This window comes from Coregonus clupeaformis, chromosome 11 (genome assembly GCF_020615455.1).
Source record: "Coregonus clupeaformis isolate EN_2021a chromosome 11, ASM2061545v1, whole genome shotgun sequence".
NCBI lineage: Eukaryota > Metazoa > Chordata > Actinopteri > Salmoniformes > Salmonidae > Coregonus > Coregonus clupeaformis.
In genome coordinates this window covers 20,977,987-20,996,797 of record NC_059202.1, presented here as the reverse complement: position 1 = coordinate 20,996,797, position 18,811 = coordinate 20,977,987, and the positions used below count along the sequence as shown (strand labels likewise).

Sequence of the window (18,811 nt, the reverse complement as noted above, 5' to 3'; positions counted from 1 at the left end):
CCCCGACACTCTCTACAAGCCAGCCTCAACCGAATGTGTGGAGATGAGTTTGAAATGAAATGAACCTCCTTTCCACATCAAGGTTACAAAAACCTGAAGGATTTGGCTAGTGTGAATGGCAGTTTCCGTGTGTTCTCGTCTCCATGGAATTATTCGGCCCATTGACTTTCTTTCTAAAAAACGTCTTCTATATTTCTGCTGACGGGCCAAACCCATAAACTTAAATGGAGAATTAAAAGTTCTTACAGTCAAAAAGCAACAACTGCCCGACTCTTTTTTGGTGTATTTTTTTTGTCTTCTGATAGATTTCCACCAATCCCCTTGGCTGATACAAACCATGCATGACATCAAAGCGGTACAATCTGGAAGATTAATTGTCATGGCGATGGTGTCTCTGCCAGACCCTGATAGCATTCTCTCAAAGCAAAGACGAGAGTTTTCCTTTTGGTCCATTGAGTCAGGCAAGGGCATTGAGTCAGGCAAGGGCATTGAGTCAGGCAAGGGCATTGAGTCAGGCAAGGGCATTGAGTCAGGCAAGGGCATTGAGTCAGGCAAGGGCATCGAGTCAGGCAAGGGCATTGAGTCAGGCAAGGGCATTGAGTCAGGCAAGGGCATCGAGTCAGGCAAGGGCATCTAGTCAGGCAGGTCCATTGTACAATTCAAAATGGCAGTATAAAACTTGACCTTTTTGCATAGGATCCTTGAATCAAACACATTTCTTCCTTCATACAGTAGGCCCGACAGGTTAACACACCAGTGCAATGCTACATTACAGTACAGTGGAGGACACGATGATGGCATGCGTTTCCAGAGTGACTTGCAAACTAACATCTGTGATGCCACTCCTGAGTGGCGCAGTGGTCTAAGGCACTGCATCGCAGTGCTAACTGTGCCACTAGAGATCCTGGTTCGAATCCAGGCTCTGTCGCAGCCGGCCGCGACCGGGAGACTCATGGGCGGCGCACAATTGGCCCAGCGTCGTCCCAGGGTAGGGGAGGGAATGGCCGGCAGGGATGTAGCTCAGTTGATAGAGCATGGCGTTTGCAACGCCAGGGTTGTGGGTTCGATTCCCACGGGGGGCCAGTATAAAAAATATATATATGTATTCACTAACTGTAAGTCGCTCTGGATAAGAGCGTCTGCTAAATGACTAAAATGTAAATGATGCTGCTAGACTACTCAGCCATCTAGCGACTTAAGGACCCGTTAAGGGATAGTGTTGAGAGTAGAATTCCTTCAGAGTAGGGATCTTGTAGAGTAGTAGTCTCTCATAAGAGGGTATAGTTCTTGTGGCTTTTTATTTTTTGGGCTTATTTTGTTAACACTTTAGAGTAGAACCAGTAGATACTATGGAATGTTTGACATTCATTAGTAAAGCAAAGAACCTCCTACATAAAACAACACTTGAATGGGCACATGTAGATGTTGATATATCACTGTGTAAACTAGGTAAACATGACGTGAGCTGATGTGACGTTTTATAACTTTTTACGAAGGGCCTTTGTGCTGCCTTCAAACATATTACACATAAGATGGCTGACTAGTCTAGCAGCGTCACAGATGTTAGTTTGCAAGTCACATGCTGTCTTCTAGAAAAGAGTGTAATGCCTCAAAATCCATTCGCTACCACGCTTAATCCTTTTGATTTAGTCATTAGTCATGTGACATGAGTGAATAGTTTTAAAGGTCATCCCAGCCATCACCACCAACATGAACAGATTCAACAGAAAGTGTTTTCTGACACGTGTGAAGTACATTACCAGCTCTGAGGGAAAGATAAGGGTCCATCTTGTCCAGCTAATGTGTGCTTCTCTCAAACCAGTGAGGGAAAAATAGAACGAGTGAAATGAGGAGCTGAAAACTCCACAAAACATGAAGAATTCGGAGGATGCCAAGTGTTCGAGGAAGTCAAAAATGAATCTGAAAATGGCTTACATTGGTTGCCATAAAAATAGTGTAAATATATCTCGTTTTAGCATGCGTTTCGAGTAAGGCTTTACAATCTGGCTTGTTTCATTAAGATAAGAGGAAATTATCTGTTTGTTTTTCAAAGTGCAGAGTCCAAGACAGGAAAAACAGTTATAAACTGCTTTAGTTTTCATGCAGTGAAAAGAGGATAAAACCAAGCCCAAAAAAGAATATTGATTCTCTGCTGAAAACTGTCTCAGAGTCCCATGGCTTATGGTGTAGTCTTTATTGATGTTACTTTCTAAATCCTTCCTTTAGGTCGGTGTGATAATCCGAAGACTCTAAAAGTATTTGGATGAGGAAACCGTTCTTGTCAAACCTCAACACTGTTCAGCAAAAGCAGTCTCAGCGTTTCTCATTCTCTCTCACTCAGTTCCAATGAGTTAGTTTTAATTACTGTGTTCTCTAAGGCATTACTTGTACAGTCTTTGCCCGTCCTTGTGCTCTTCGGGGAAATCACAAATTGCAGTGCAAATCCATTGCAAAATAGACTCTTGGAGCACATGCAGTACTCAGGAAGACCGCAGAGGTACTTAGAAGTAATAAAGATAGGCTAGTGCTCGCAAAAATAGACCACACACTCGTCATTAACTGGACAAAACAGCTCTTTCCATCTGTACACTTTGGGTTTTTGGCATTTGGTAGGAGAGTAGAGACTCGTCTCCAAGGCCTGTTGGTAGGAGAGTAGAGACTCGTCGCCAAGGCCCATCTCCACTCACATGTCCAGGTTGAACGCTTTCATGAGAAGGTCCAAGTCTCCGATGTTGGCCGCCTGGAAGAGCTCCGGCTGGTCCATCATGGAGAGGGCTATCCGCAGGGCGGCCCAGATGTTCCCCGACATGACCTGGTGCGAGAGCTGCTGACTGCGGCTCTTCCTCTGCAGACTCAGGGCTGTTAGGAAGTTACTGGCCGCCTCCCTACAAGACAAGGGGAAGGTTTGACCATCGGAGAACCATGTGATTAGTTGCTATCATGATGACTTACATTAAAGCAAATGTTACTAGGTTCAGGGCTGATGTGTTTGACACATTTAAATAGGGACTGTTACTTGTAACATTATAGTGGTTGAACTTCATACAACTGTAAGAGATAGCATTATTAGGCTCAATGTTACTCAGTGTCCCTGCCTCACCCCACTCCACTGACTCCACCAGAGCAGAAACTCAAAGCCCCATGCTACGGTGCCAGGTGCTGTTTTAAAGAGCACCAGCTGGATCTTAGTTAGACCCCCCCTCCACCCCTCCCCTGACCCCCTGCTCACCCACCGGTGTGCTCCCAGGTTGATGCAGCTGATGCCCAGGTTGTACCGGGACCTAATGAAGCCCGGCTGGAGCTCCAGGGCTCGGGTGTAAGCCTCTACCGCCTCCTCGCTGCGGTCCCCGTTAGCCAGTGTGGCCCCCAGGCGATTCCACAGCAGGTAGTCCTGGAGGGGACATACAGGGGGGGGCAGGAGTCAACGCCGGAGGAACAGAATGGTGACACTTAAGGATAGTGGTTGCTTTTGATGTTTGGTTTCGGACAGTGTCATGGTCTGTGAACCCAGCCACTGTCGACTGAGATGTAGTTTTTTTTCTCTCCCATCAGATGCTACTTCACTTCAATGGTTTAGCATTGTGACGTATTTCGTGCTAATGCTAATTGTTATGTAGTGTAATGCGAAGTCCAATCAGAAAGGAACAGTGCCTGTTTTGGTAGAGGAGATTTGCAAATAAAAAGAAGTAGAATTTTGTCTGCGATATATAACGGCAAGTTCGGAAATCAATTCCGACACCACGATATAACATTTCTGAGAGGGGTACATCATTTGCCAGTTCTTCCCCTGTATCTTTTGTGTGTTAATGACTGTAATGTAGGTACTGTGATGTGACGGTGCCTTTACAATCTGTGATATATACTTTTTTATCTCCCGTTGAAATCACCCTGTGAAAAATCACCCTGTGAAAAAACACCCCCTGTGAAAACCAAGCAAGGCTTAAGTTCCAAGGATCATTTGAGGATGGTTCGGTTACATCACCACGTCTGTCCTTGACTCCTTGGTTACATGTCTCCCACCTGGGGATAGATCAACGTATACACGGGGCACGGCCCGATATGATGCAGCAAGCCTTTTGTGCTAAGCCTAGCAGCATGGTATCATGATCTCCACTTGTATTCAGCTCTAAGTTGTCTGCAGGGGAGAGGGCATTACCAAGTCAAATGCAGAGGGGGTGGATTTAGCAGACAGTGCTCATATGCCCACTGCTGTGGGACAGGGTTAAAGGATAGGGGTTGGAGCTGCAACAGGCAGATGCTAGTGCAGTGAATCAGATGGGAGTTCATGAAACTGGATTTCTCAGCTCAAAGCTCTCCAGTTTGGATGCAGTGCTTCAGTGATGTGAGACAGTAGGGTGCGTCTCAGTGGGATGCAGTGCTTCAGTGATGTGAGACAGTAGGGTGCGCCTCAGTGATTCTGTTTGCATGAGCTCTATCTCTGTCTTGGGAAGGATCATGTTGTGGGGATTCATGACTGATCAGTCGGCTGTCTGTGCTTGAGTGTGTGAGTGTGTGTGTGTGTGTGTGTGTGTGTGTGTGTGTGTGTGTGTGTGTGTGTGTGTGTGTGTGTGTGCGCGCACATTTGTGTAAAGTCAGATTGACAATCACAGTGTTTGTGTGTTTACACGGCCACTCTACCTCTGGCCGCACCGTCAGGGCAGCATTGAAGGCCTCCACAGCTTTGTTGAACTCTGCGCTAATGTTAAACAGCACTCCCAGGCCCGTCTGCAGGTCTGGGTCGGTGTCCCTGTTCTGCTGGGCCGCCTCCAGAAACAGATCCTTCACCTCAGGCAGTAGAGAGCTGTGGGCAGACACACTGGACTTAGAGCCCACAGAGAGTAGAGACACACTGGACTGAGAGAGAGAGAGAGAGAGAGAGAGAGAGAGAGAGAGAGAGAGAGATAGAGACACATTAGACTGAGAGTCTAGAGAGTAGAGACACCTGGACTGCGAGTTTAGAGAGTAGAGACACAGTGGACTGAGAGTATTGAGAGTAGAGACACACTGGACTGAGAGTAGAGAGAGAGAGAGAGAGAGAGAGAGAGAGAGAGAGAGAGAGAGAGAGAGAGAGAGAGAGTAGAGACACATTAGACTGAGAGTCTAGAGAGTAGAGACACACTGGACTGCGAGTTTAGAGAGTAGAGACACAGTGGACTGAGAGTATTGAGAGTAGAGACACACTGGACTGAGAGTCGAGAGAGAGAGAGAGAGAGAGAGAGAGAGAGAGAGAGAGAGAGAGAGAGAGAGAGTAGAGACACACTAGACTGAGAGAGAGAGAGAGAGAGAGAGTAGAGACACACTAGACTGAGAGAGAGAGAGAGAGAGAGAGAGAGAGAGAGAGAGAGAGAGAGAGAGAGAGAGAGAGAGAGAGAGAGAGAGAGAGAGAGAGAGAGAGAGAGAGAGTAGAGACACACTGGACTGAGAGTCTAGAGAGTAGAGACACACTGGACTGAGAGTCTAGAGAGAGAGAGAGAGAGAGAGAGAGAGAGAGAGAGAGAGAGAGAGGAGAGAGAGAGAGAGAGTAGAGACACACTAGACTGAGAGTCTAGAGAGTAGAGACACACTGGACTGCGAGTTTAGAGAGTAGAGACACAGTGGACTGAGAGTATTGAGAGTAGAGACACACTGGACTGAGAGTCGAGAGAGAGAGAGAGAGAGAGAGAGAGAGAGAGAGAGAGAGAGAGAGAGAGAGAGAGAGAGAGGGACAGAGAGAGAGAGAGAGAGTAGAGACACACTGGACTGAGAGTCTAGAGAGAGAGAGAGAGAGAGAGAGAGAGACAGAGAGAGAGAGAGAGGGACAGAGAGAGAGAGAGAGGGACAGAGAGAGAGAGAGAGAGAGAGAGAGGGACAGAGAGAGAGAGAGGGACAGAGAGCTCTCACTGTTGAGTAAAATATTTGATAAAGTCATGCCTTTCCTATAAAGGGGAGAATTCATTATATAGCTAGACTCCTAATTGATAATGTTATTTTCTCTTACATTTTTTACATTTTACAGACGCTCTTATCCAGAGCGACTTACAGTTAGTGAATACATGTTTTTTTTTTATACTGGCCCCCCGTGGGAATCGAACCCACAACCCTGGCGTTGCAAACGCCATGCTCTATCAACTGAGCTACATCCCTGCCGGCCATTCCCTCCCCTACCCTGGACGACGCTGGGCCAATTGTGCGCCGCCCATGAGTCTCCCGGTCGCGGCCGGCTGCGACAGAGCCTGGATTTGAACCAGGATCTCTAGTGGCACAGTTAGCACTGCGATGCAGTGCCTTAGACCACTGCGCCACTCAGGAGTATGTGGCACCTGAAAGTACTGCCTTTAAAGTAAAAAGGAAGGAGATCCCCTGAATTGTGGTTGTTTGACGATGAATACGTGCGAGCATGCTTGCTTGATCGGCAATAAAATTACACCCAGACCAGCTGTGGTTGAAAGACCTTGAAATAACTTTTCCTTTCATTGACGACAGGGGTAATAGTCATTACACTGTAACGAATTAGTTTCTAAAACGGCCCGGCTAAAGATATCATAACTGAGCGGGCGACATAAAGCACACCATAGCATAAAATATGCATCAATCAGCCATTGTGTAATATTATCACAGTGCTCAGGCAAAGAGACTGTAAAGGACACAGAGATCGTGCCAGCCATTTGCTTAAAAAAAAAGTCATGTAATGTCAGATTTAGTGATGTCCAATGAAGGTGCCCCGCCACTTAGTGTAGTACGTCATGCTACTCCAATGTTAATTGTGTAATCCTGACTGGCCTGTATCTCTTCTCGTTCTCAACATTGTACAGTCATCCTATAACGTTCTCCTACAAATGAGCATGCACTTACTTACACCTATGGGATCTATGGTAGTGCTATCCAGTACTTAGACCAGAGGTCTCTTCACGGTCCCCAAGTCCAGAACAGACTATGGGAGGTGCACAGTACTACATAGAGCCATGACTACATGGAGCTCTATTCCACATCAGGTAACTGATGCAAGCAGTAGAATCAGATTTAGAAAACAGGTAAAAATACACCTTATGGAACAGCGGGGACTGTGAAGAGACACACACAAAACGTACAGACACATGCATACGCACGCATTGTGATATTGTTGTATGGTGGTATTAAACATTTTGTATTGTAGATAGGTAGTGGTGTAATAATGTCATATGATGTACTGTTTTATCTTTTGTTTTATATGTAATGTAAGTGCTTTACTATGTTTGGACCCCAGGAAGAGTAGCTGCTGCTTTGGCAGCAGCTAATGGGGATACCTAATAAATACAAATACAAATAAATACTTACACCTATGGGATCTATGCTAGTGCTATCCAGTACTTACACCTATGGAATCTATGCTAGTGCTATCCAGTCCTTATACCTCTCATATCTGCCCACAGTAGAGACACGAGACATCCTACGTTGGGAGCCCGGGGAGCCCGCCAGGTGGCTCTTTCCTTTCAGTAGGTGCTTGTACTTGGAGTTGTGGCGGAGCCAGCGCAGCAGTGCCTCGCAGGCGTCCTGCCTCATGCCCGTGTTGGTCAGGCTCACCGCCAGGGCCATGAGGGCCTGGAGGTTGTTGGGGTGGAGCTCCAGACACCTGGAGATACAGAGAGAGGAGGCCAAGAGGGGGTTAAAGGGGGGTTAATGAGCACTTTAAAGTGGAGCAAAGGGTTTGACATACACTAATTGGGACAGGGAACATCAGGAGGCACATAATGACGCCTGGGGTCAGGTGGCAAGGACCACTCACCCCAGACATATTGCTTTCAAAAGCATTTGTTAGTAGGAGCTACTTTGGAGCTTAGACTTGCAATTGCTGTTGCTACTGTTCACATTTAAAGTTAACCAGGGGAAATGTTTTATCTTGTACGTAGTGTTGCTGTTGCATCAGAGGAAAATAGCACTATGTTGGACGAACAACAAGGATTAGAGAGCACTCAGGGAAGAGCCAAAAAACAGATTTAGCTTTCATCAAGAATAATGTTTCACTGAGATTTGTGACAGACTGACAGTCAAATGCTTCAACTTCCTTAAAAGCTTGTAATGAGAGGAAAACCAAATCATTTCTGCCAGACTTGCTACTGTGCCATAGGCCTCTGGCTGTTAGATAAAGTTTGTTTACGGTAGGTATGCAGTGCAGATGCTCCGTTCATCGTTTTAAGATACAAATCTGCTACAAAAAAATGTAAAACTGTGATGTTTTCCTCTGAGTTCTCTAATCCAGCCTACATCAACAATGGGCCTACATTAAAAGTCAGCTAAAACATAATGAAAAATAGAAGCAGTGTGGCATTAATAATATTGCTGGATTTCAGGGGATTACTGGCATTCTGAGAAGATCATTTAAAATATTTAGTTTTAAACCATTGGTTTTAACACCAATAATTAAATAACCCCAAAACACTTGATTTACATTTTTCTCCATTGTAGGGTTAGAAAGAGATTTTGTTTAACAAGTAATACTATTTTTTTTCCGCAAAAATATATGTGTCAAAATTATTGGCACCCCTAAAGATTCTTTACCAAGTACCAGGACATTTTAGCCCAAAACCTGGTTGCCTCTGCCAGGAGGCTGAAACTTGGCCGCAAGTGGATCTTCAAGCAAGACAATAACCCCAATCACACATTAAAATCCACAAAAAATTGTTAATTGACCACAAAATCAACATTTTGCAATGGCCATCTCAGTCTCCGAACTTGAACCCCATTGAAAACCTGTGGTTTGAATTGAGGAGGGCAGTCCATAAGCGCAGATGAAGGATATCAAGGATCTGGAAAGATTCTGTATGGAGGAATGATCTAAGATCCCTCCCAATATGTTCTCCAATCTAATTTTAGAAAAAGGCTAATTGCTATTATCCTTGCAAGGGGAGGGTGCCGGAGTATTGGAAACAGTGTTGCCAATAATTTTGACACCTATGTAAAAAAAAATATATGATAATGGATTACTTGTTAAACAATTTTTTTAGTATAAAATAATATAATTTCTCTGCTTTTTTGAGCATACAATATAGCTCAGTATTTGAATTATTTATTTTATACAGTATTTTTTGCTCATCTTTATCAAGGGTGTCAAGTAATTATGGACCTGATTTGTATATTCTGAGGAAAACATCTTTACACAAATCCAAGTATATCTGACCAAATTATGAAAGACAAGCGTCATTTAGAATTCCGTAAAGTTAGTGTGGAAGACGTGAAAAAATTACAAAGACAACTTGAATGGAAAATTACTGAGGATAATAGCGGACGATATTGCCACTCCTATTTGCCATATCTCCAATTTAAGCCTACTAGAAAGTGTGTGCCCTCAGGCCTGGAGGTATGCAAAAGTCATTCTGCTACACAAGAATAGTAAAGCCCCCTTTACTGGCTCAAATAGCCGACCAATCAGCCTGTTGCCAACCCTTAGTAAACTTTTGGAAAAAATTGTGTTTAACCAGATACAATGCTATTTTACAGTAAACAAATTGACAAACTTTCAGCACGCTTATAGGGAAGGACATTCAACAAGCACAGCACTTACACAAATGATTGATGATTGGCTGAGAGAAATTGATGATAAAAAGATTGTTGGGGCTGTTTTGTTAGACTTCAGTGCGGCTTTTGACATTATCGATCATAGTCTGCTGCTGGAAAAACGCATGTGTTATGGCTTTACAGCCCCTTCTATATTGTGGATAAAGAGTTATTTGTCTAACAGAACACAGAGGGTGTTCTTTAATGGAAGCCTTTCCAACATAATCCAGGTAGAATAAGGAATTCCCCAAGGCAGCTGTCTAGGCCCATTACTTTTTTCAATCTTTACTAACGACATGCCACTGGCTTTGAGTAAAGCCAGTGTGTCTGTGTATGCGGATGACTCAACACTATACATGTCAGCTACTACAATGACTGAAATGACTGCAACACTTAACAAAGAGCTGCAGTTAGTTTCAGAATGGGTGGCAAGGAATAAGTTAGGCCTAAATATTTCAAAAACTAAAAGCATTGTATTTGGGACAAATGATTCAATAAACCCTAAACCTCAACTACATCTTGTAATGAATAATGTGGAAATTGAGCAAGTTGAGGTGACTAAACTGCTTGGAGTAACCCTGGATTGTAAACTCTCATGGTCAAAACATGTTGATACAACAGTAGCCTCCATTGTTCCTGTACCCAAGAAAGCAAAGGTAACTGAACTAAATGACTATCGCCCTGTAGCACTCACCTCTGTCATCATGAAGTGCTTTGAGAGACTAGTCAAGGATCATATCACCTCTACCTTACCTGTCACCCTAGACCCACTTCAATTTGCTTACCGCCCCAATAGATCCACAGACGATGCAATTGCCATCACACTGCACACTGCCCTATCCCATCTGGACAAGAGGAATACCTATGTAAGAATGTTGTTCATTGACTATAGCTCAGCATTCAACACCATAGTACCCTCCAAGCTCATCATTAAGCTCGAGGCCCTGGGTCTGAACCCCGCCCTGTGCAACTGGGTCCTGGACTTCCTGACGGGCCGCCCCCAGGTGGTGAAGGTAGGAAATAACATCTCCACTTCGCTGATCCTCAACACTGGGGCCCCACAAGGGTGCGTGCTCAGCCCCCTCCTGTACTCCCTGTTCACCCATGACTGCGTGGCCAAGCACGCCTCCAACTCAATCATCAAGTTTGCAGACGACACAACAGAAGTAGGCTTGATTACCAACAATGACGAGACCGCCTACAGGGAGGAGGTGAGGGCTCTGGGAGTGTGGTGCCAGGAAAATAACCTCTCACTCAACATCAACAAAACAAAGGAGATGATCGTGGACTTCAGGAAACCCCCCTATCCACATCGACGGGACCGCAGTGGAGAAGGTGGAAAGCTTCAAGTTCCTTGGCGTACACATCACCAACAAACTGAAATGGTCCACCCACGCAGACAGTGTGGTGAAGAAGGCGCAACAGAGCCTCTTCAACCTCAGGAGGCTGAAGAAATGTGGCTTATCACCTAAAACCCTCACAAACTTTTACAGATGCACAATTGAGAGCATCCTGTCGGGCTGTATCACCGCCTGGTACGGCAACTACACCGCCCACAACCGCAGGGCTCTCCAGATGGTGGTGCGGTCTGCCAAACACATTACCGGGGGCAAACTACCCGCCCTCCAAGACACATACAGCAACCGATGTCACAGGAAGGCCAAAAAGATCATCAAGGACATCAACCACCCGGGCCACTGCCTGTTCACCCCGCTATCATCCAGAAGGCGAGGTCAGTACAGGTGCATCAAAGCTGGGACAGAGAGAATGAAAAACAGCTTCTATCTCAAGGCCATCAGACTGTTAAATAGCCATCACTAGCACATTAGAGGCTGCTGCTGCCTATTGAAATCACTGGCCACTTTAAAAAATGGAACACTAGTCACTTTAATAATGTTTACATATCTTGCACTACTCATTTCATATGTACAGTGGGGAGAACAAGTATTTGATACACTGCCGATTTTGCAGGTTTTCCTACTTACAAAGCATGTAGAGGTCTGTAATTTTTATCATAGGTACACTTCAACAGTGAGAGACGGAATCTAAAACAAAAATCCAGAAAATCACATTGTATGATTTTTAAGTAATTAATTTGCATTTTATTGCATGACATAAGTATTTGATCACCTACCAACCAGTAAGAATTCCGGCTCTCACAGACCTGTTAGTTTTTCTTTAAGAAGCCCTCCTGTTCTCCACTCATTACCTGTATTAACTGCACATGTTTGAACTCGTTACCTGTATAAAAGACACCTGTCCACACACTCAATCAAACAGACTCCAACCTCTCCACAATGGCCAAGACCAGAGAGCTGTGTAAGGACATCAGGGATGAAATTGTAGACCTGCACAAGGCTGGGATGGGCTACAGGACAATAGGCAAGCAGCTTGGGGAGAAGGCAACAACTGTTGGCGCAATTATTAGAAAATGGAAGAAGTTCAAGATGACGGTCAATCACCCTCGGTCTGGGGCTCCATGCAAGATCTCACCTCGTGGGGCATCAATGATCATGAGGAAGGTAAGGGATCAGCCCAGAACTACACGGCAGGACCTGGTCAATGACCTGAAGAGAGCTGGGACCACAGTCTCAAAGAAAACCATTAGTAACACACTATGCCGTCATGGATTAAAATCCTGCAGCGCACGCAAGGTCCCCCTGCTCAAGCCAGCGCATGTCCAGGCCCGTCTGAAGTTTGCCAATGACCATCTGGATGATCCAGAGGAGGAATGGGAGAAGGTCATGTGGTCTGATGAGACAAAAATAGAGCTTTTTGGTCTAAACTCCACTCGCCGTGTTTGGAGGAAGAAGAAGGATGAGTACAACCCCAAGAACACCATCCCAACTGTGAAGTATGGAGGTGGAAACATCATTCTTTGGGGATGCTTTTCTGCAAAGGGGACAGGACGACTGCACCGTATTGAGGGGAGGATGGATGGGGCCATGTATCGTGAGATCTTGGCCAACAACCTCCTTCCCTCAGTAAGAGCATTGAAGATGGGTCGTGGCTGGGTCTTCCAGCATGACAACGACCCGAAACACACAGCCAGGGCAACTAAGGAGTGGCTCCGTAAGATGCATCTCAAGGTCCTGGAGTGGCCTAGCCAGTCTCCAGACCTGAACCCAATAGAAAATCTTTGGAGGGAGCTGAAAGTCCGTATTGCCCAGCGACAGCCCCGAAACCTGAAGGATCTGGAGAAGGTCTGTATGCAGGAGTGGGCCAAAATCCCTGCTGCAGTGTGTGCAAACCTGGTCAAGACCTACAGGAAACATATGATCTCTGTAATTGCAAACAAAGGTTTCTGTACCAAATATTAAGTTCTGCTTTTCTGATGTATCAAATACTTATGTCATGCAATAAAATGCAAATTAATTTCTTAAAAATCATACAATGTGATTTTCTGGATTTTTGTTTTAGATTCCGTCTCTTACAGTTGAAGTGAACCTATGATAAAAATTACAGACCTCTACATGCTTTGTAAGTAGGAAAACCTGTATTCCCACTGCATTCTATTCCATAATATTCTACTGTATCTTAGTCCATGCCGCTCTGTCATTGCTTGTCCATATATGTATATATTCTTAAATCCCATTCCTTACTTTTTTGTGTGTATTGGGTATATGTTGTGTAATTGTTAGATATTACTGCACTGTCGGAGCTAGAAGCACAAGCAATTCGCTACACCCGCTATAACATCTGCTAAACACGTGTATGTGACAAATAAAATTTTATTTTATTTGATTTGAAGATGGGGAGAAGTCTGTCCATAATAAAACACTGCTCTGCCTTCTTAACAACACAGGTCCTCATTTTGTCGCACCTGGACTAGGGAAAGTGGGATACCTAGTCAGTTGTACAACTGAATGCATTCAACTGAAATGTGTCTTCCGCATTTAACCCAACCCCTCTGAATCAGAGAGGTGCGGGGGGACTGGCTTAATCGACATCCACGTCATCAGCGCCCAGGGAACAGTGGGTTAACTGCCTTGCTCAGGAGCAGAACGAGAGATTTTTCAAATCACATTTCATTTGCCACATGTGCCGAATACAACAGGTTTAGACCTTACAGTGAAATGTTTACTTACAAGCCCTTAACCAACAATGCAGTTTTAAGAAGAAGAAAAAAGTGTTAAGTAAAAAATAGATAGTAAAATAAAATAACAGTAGGGAGGCTATATACAGGGGGTACCGGTACAGAGTCAATGTGCGGGGGCACCGGTTAGTCGAGGTAATTGAGGTAATATGTACATGTGGGTAGAGTTAAAGTGACTATGCATAGATAATAAACAGAGTAGCAGCAGCGTAAAAGAGGGGGTGAGGGTGGGGTGGGGGGAGCAATGCAAATAGCCCGGGTAGCCATGATTAGCTGTTCAGGAGTCTTATGGCTTGAGGGTAGCTTTTAAGAAGCCTTTTGGACCTAGACTTGGCACTCCGGTACCGCTTGCCGTGCGGTAGCAGAGAGAACAGTCTATGACTAGGGTGGCTGGAGTCATTGAACATTTTTAGGGCCTTCCTCTGACACCGCCTGGTATAGAGGTCCTGGATGGCAGGAAGCTCTGTAGTGCCTTGCGGTCGGAGGCCGAGCAGTTGCCATACCAGGCGGTGATGCAACCAGTCAGCATGTTCTCGATGGTACTGCTGTATAACTTTTTAAGGATCTGAGGACCCATGCCAAATCTTTTCAGTCTCCTGAGGGGGAATAGGCTTTGTCGTGCCCTCTTCACGACTGTCTTGGTGTGTTTGGACCATGAAAGTTTGTTGGTGATGTGGACACCAAGGAACTTGAAGCTCTCAACCTGTTCCACTACAGCCCCGTCGATGAGAATGGAGGCGTGCTCAGTCCTCTTTTCTTTCCTGTAGTCCACAATCATCTCCTTTGTCTTGATCACGTTGAGGGAGAGGTTGTTATCCTGGCACCACACGGCCAGGTCTCTGACCTCCTCCCTATAGGCTGTCTCATCGCTGTCGGTGATCAGGCCTACCACTGTTGTGTCGTCGGCAAACCAAATGATGGTGTTGGAGTCGTGCCTGGCCATGCAGTCATGGATGAACAGGGAGTACAGGAGGGGACTGAGCATGCACCCCTGAGGGGCCCCCGTGTTGAGGATCAGCATAGCAGATGTGTTGTTACCTACCCTTACCACCTGAGGGCGGTAAGGGCAGACGGAGGTGTTTAGTCCCAGGGTCCTTAGCTTAGTGATTAGCTTTGAGGGCACTATGGTGTTGAACGCTGAGCTGTAGTCGATGAATAGCATTCTCACGTAGGTGTTCCTCTTGTCCAAGTGGGAAAGGGATTGCATTATCTGTCAGCTCAGGAATTCGATCCAGCAACCTTTTGGTTACTGGCCCAACGCTCCTACCCGACAGGCTACCTTCCGCCCCGACTACTGTTGAGTCGTGTGGTCACGTGCCACAAAGAGGGACTTAGGAAAATTACAATTGGCTCAGAACAGGGTAGCATGGCTGGCCCTTAAATGTACACGGAGAGCTAACATTAATGATATGCATGTCAATCTCTCATGGCTCAAAGTGGAGGAGAGATTTACTTTATCACTACTTGTTTTTGTAAGAAGTGTTGACAAGCTGAATGCATACCCCACAAGGACACCCATGCATACCCCACAAGACATGCCACCAGAGGTCTCTTCACAGTCCCCAAGTCAATAACAGACTATGGGAGGTGCACAGTACTACCTAGAGCCATGACTACATGGAACTCTATTCCACATCAAGTAACTCATGCCAGCAGTAGAAGCAGATTTAAAAAACAGATAAAAATGCACCTTATGGAACAGCGGGGACTGTGAAGACACACACACACAGGTACAGACACATGCTAGCACACGCACTCTACACACACGTACATTGTAATATTGGTGTATGGTGGTATTATACATTTTGTATTGTAGATCTGTAGTGGTGTAATAACGTTAGATTATGTACTGTTTTATCTTTTGTTTTATGCGTAATGTAAGTGCCTTAGTGTGTTTGGACCGCAGGAAGAGTAGCTGGTGAATTGGTAGCAGCTAATGGGGATCCCTAATAAATACAAATACAAAATCTTTAATGGCTGTAGACAGAGCCAATCAACAACATGTAGTAGTAGCCTAGGTCCAGGGCTTTGAATACCTTACATACCATATCTAACTTCCTCTATCTAAATGTATCTAAGATGGCTATACATGCCTGAAGGACCTGACAGCTGTTGGAAACTACAGAGAAGTGGCAAATGCATGCAGTGTATTGCCGTGTTGTGCCTATGGGACCACCTTGTGCAGTTCCACCTCCTTACCTCTGGAGGGAGACGATAGCTGCCTGCTCATTCTCATTCTCGGCCTGGGTGGTCCCCAACACCTGCCAAGCCTGGGGAGACAATGGGGAGTCATCACCAGGGTCATCACCTGGGCTTACCACCTTCTCTAAGGAGAGACTTCGTTAGGAGAGACGGTGTGGACTAGATGCAGAGCTCAGCTCTCTCTGAGACATAGGATGGCTCACTGTCAGTCAGTGCTCTCAGTACCGCTCACACACCAGGTAAATAGATTGATTCTGCCGTTGGTAAAGAACACAACAGTTAGGAAGCATCATGCATCTCAAAAAGTCTCTGCAATACAAACTTTTGTCTGAGGTTTGTCTTAAGTGAAGTTAGGGCACGTCAAAATACAATGGCTGCAATAAAAATTGCAAGGTGATTCGCTTTGAGGTTTGTCTTCTTTTATTTAAAAATTATTATTTTTTTGGTCATTTAGCAGACGCTCTTATCCAGAGCGACTTACAGGAGCAATTAGGGTTAAGTGCCTTGCTCAAGGGCACATTGACAGATTTTTCACCTAGTCGGCTCAGGGATTAGAACCAGCGACCTTTCGGTTACTGGCACAACGCTCTTAACCACTAAGCTACCTGACAGAAAAAAATAACAATAGTGCTATGGCATCCAAGTTCATTTAGGATTGTTGAGCCTCCCCCTCCCTCCGGTATTGGGAGTTCCTATTCAGATGAAGCATCCTGGTATTGTATCGTTTTAAAGAGCCAATAGCAATTAATGAGATAATATTGCAGGGTACATGCCACTTTGGCAACAGCTCACCTGAGACATCGAATGATAATTGAGGTCACGACTTCTCAGTCGTTGGCAACTAACCAAATTCATTAAGTGTACCTGATGAGTCATGCTTAGTTATTGCTCGATGAATCATGTATGGGACGAACTGGAAAGTCATGGTTCAGCATTGTGGATGGGAGTTATGGGACACCTTTTAGCTGGGGAACCCAACTTTGAATCTCCATACCCTCCGAGTACCATGTGTATTTAGACATCTATGAGTTCAAGCTGAATCTGCAACGCAAACAGACTAGATGACATGTCTGTTAAAGTCTCTGTGAACAAACAAATATGATCTATGTAGTTTAATCTGCGTGCTGGTTTATTTTGTGCAATGACATTGATACTCAATTTGTAGCACAACGCTATGAATCAAGTCTTGAATGAGAGGAAATAAGGGTGAAACTATCTACGAACTATCCAGTGGTCTCCACAGCACAAAGATAAGCCACTAAACAGGAATTTTAGAATCATATTAGTTCCATACACTGTGGGATTATCCTTTCCTTGGAATAACCGGCACAGTTACGTATATTTTACAGGATTCCCGAGTTCTGTTGCTATTAATGCCCTCTGGGGTGGTAATAAGTCGCTGCTGTTACAATTGAGATGAAATTAGCAGGAGAGAAAAACCTGAGAAAATAGCTATTACTCAAATGGAGTTTCTCATTCTCATTTGGAGTTGAAGACTGGGTAGTTTTGCTGCAGTAAACAACTCTAACAGTAGAACACCCCAGTCCTCCACTAGCAATCAGCGTTGGCCACTTAACGCGCCCTGATTTTTTTTTTTGTATGGTGTTGTCTGAACAGGCTGATTGGCAGTTGGTGCCAGTCCATTATGGTCCTGTGGGAAAGTCATGCTGGTAATGCGTGTGTTTACTGTGCCTGCATCTCATCAGCCCCCCCCTGTGCCTGTTCACCTCTGAGTCCTGGGGGTCCTGCAAGATGGCCCCCTCCAGTAGCAGCACAGCGTTGGGCAGGTCTCCCTCTTTGGACTTTCGAAGACCTTCCTCAAACGCGTTTGGCCAGTCCTTGTAGGGGTTGTCCATGTGGAAGTAGTATCCCTGTCACCAATAATATATATATTTTTTAAATCACCAATGTCAGCTCTCTGTATTCAAATAAATGGCTGCACTGAACGACCGTCCTCTAGACTGGAATATTTAAGCATACTCTCAGCACCAATTTATCTTTTCTGGCTTTCTGCTTAACATCAAAACCTGGACAAAGGTCCTTTGGGTTCGCGGTCTCGTTAAATGTTAAACTTTGCATTTTCAGACTGAAATTACCCCTGGTGTGTTGTTGCCGAGTTCTGAACTCGAGTTTTGAAACAGCTCTTCCTCTTAGAACTTGGGATCAATCAAAAAGTCAGATATGCTTCAATCTCGCTGATATAAAAAGGTCCGTTCATTTAGACTATATACAGTAGCTCAAGCATATCAAAGCACCGATTGCACTAAAAGTAAGCATATGCTTATGAGTGCCAGGTTTGAAACAATCTGGGCTAGCTATTGACCCGCATCGGGTTAAAATCAGTACATCATGTAGTGTATGTGCAGCACATGATCATCTCTAAATCATCAAGTTCACAGGCTTTATTTCCCCTTCATTAAGTAGAACATGATAGGCATCTAAACAGGGCATCTAGACAGACATTACTATGATAACAGAGGTCAAAAGGTGAGAATAGTAACCTTCTCGTGAGGAGACACACTGGAGGGGATCTGGGCCTGCTCGTTCTCCGTTAGCCAGTTCCGTCGTGCTAGCTCCTCCCACTCTGCCTGCATCTTGTCCCAGAACTCTGTGTCTGACTGTGGAGGGATGGTGTTTTGAGGGAGGGAGGGAGAGGAAGAGAGAGCGAGAGAGGAAGAGAGAGAGACAGGGAAAGAGAGATAGGAAGAGGTGGGAGGAGGATTAGTACACAGAGGACTGCTAGCTTTGATACCTTGACAATGCTGCAGCCCCCTGCCACGAAAATGTCACATCCATCTCGCTCATTTATCGGTGGTGTAATGTATGGACTTCCGATGACTCATCACTTGCATGCAAAGGCAGCGGTCAAATGTCCAAAATTAGCTTGATCTTTACCTTACAGTTGTTGACGTTTCAGTTGATAGATTGATGTCGGAGAGGGTTATTATACATTTCAAGGAATTGGCAACTTGTGCAAAGCCCTAGACTCAACAAACAGGCACC

The 18,811-nt window shown here is 45.0% G+C and overlaps 1 protein-coding gene across 2 annotated transcripts in view; it reads right to left on the bottom strand.

The window, feature by feature from the left end:
* Positions 1-1,116: 1,116 nt before the first annotated feature.
* The window catches only part of LOC121576518 (PEX5-related protein-like), a 151,954-nt gene continuing 134,259 nt past the window's right edge, over positions 1,117-18,811 (bottom strand). For both annotated transcript variants that reach the window (XM_041889717.2, XM_045223475.1), the window contains 7 exons: positions 18,310-18,426; positions 17,536-17,679; positions 15,806-15,876; positions 7,370-7,588; positions 4,639-4,801; positions 3,234-3,391; positions 1,117-2,885 (listed from right to left, as the gene is read on the bottom strand). In XM_041889717.2, the coding sequence (XP_041745651.1) occupies positions 2,684-2,885; positions 3,234-3,391; positions 4,639-4,801; positions 7,370-7,588; positions 15,806-15,876; positions 17,536-17,679; positions 18,310-18,426 (1,074 nt within the window). In that variant the 3' untranslated portion in view covers positions 1,117-2,683. The remainder of the gene's footprint in view (positions 2,886-3,233; positions 3,392-4,638; positions 4,802-7,369; positions 7,589-15,805; positions 15,877-17,535; positions 17,680-18,309; positions 18,427-18,811) is intronic.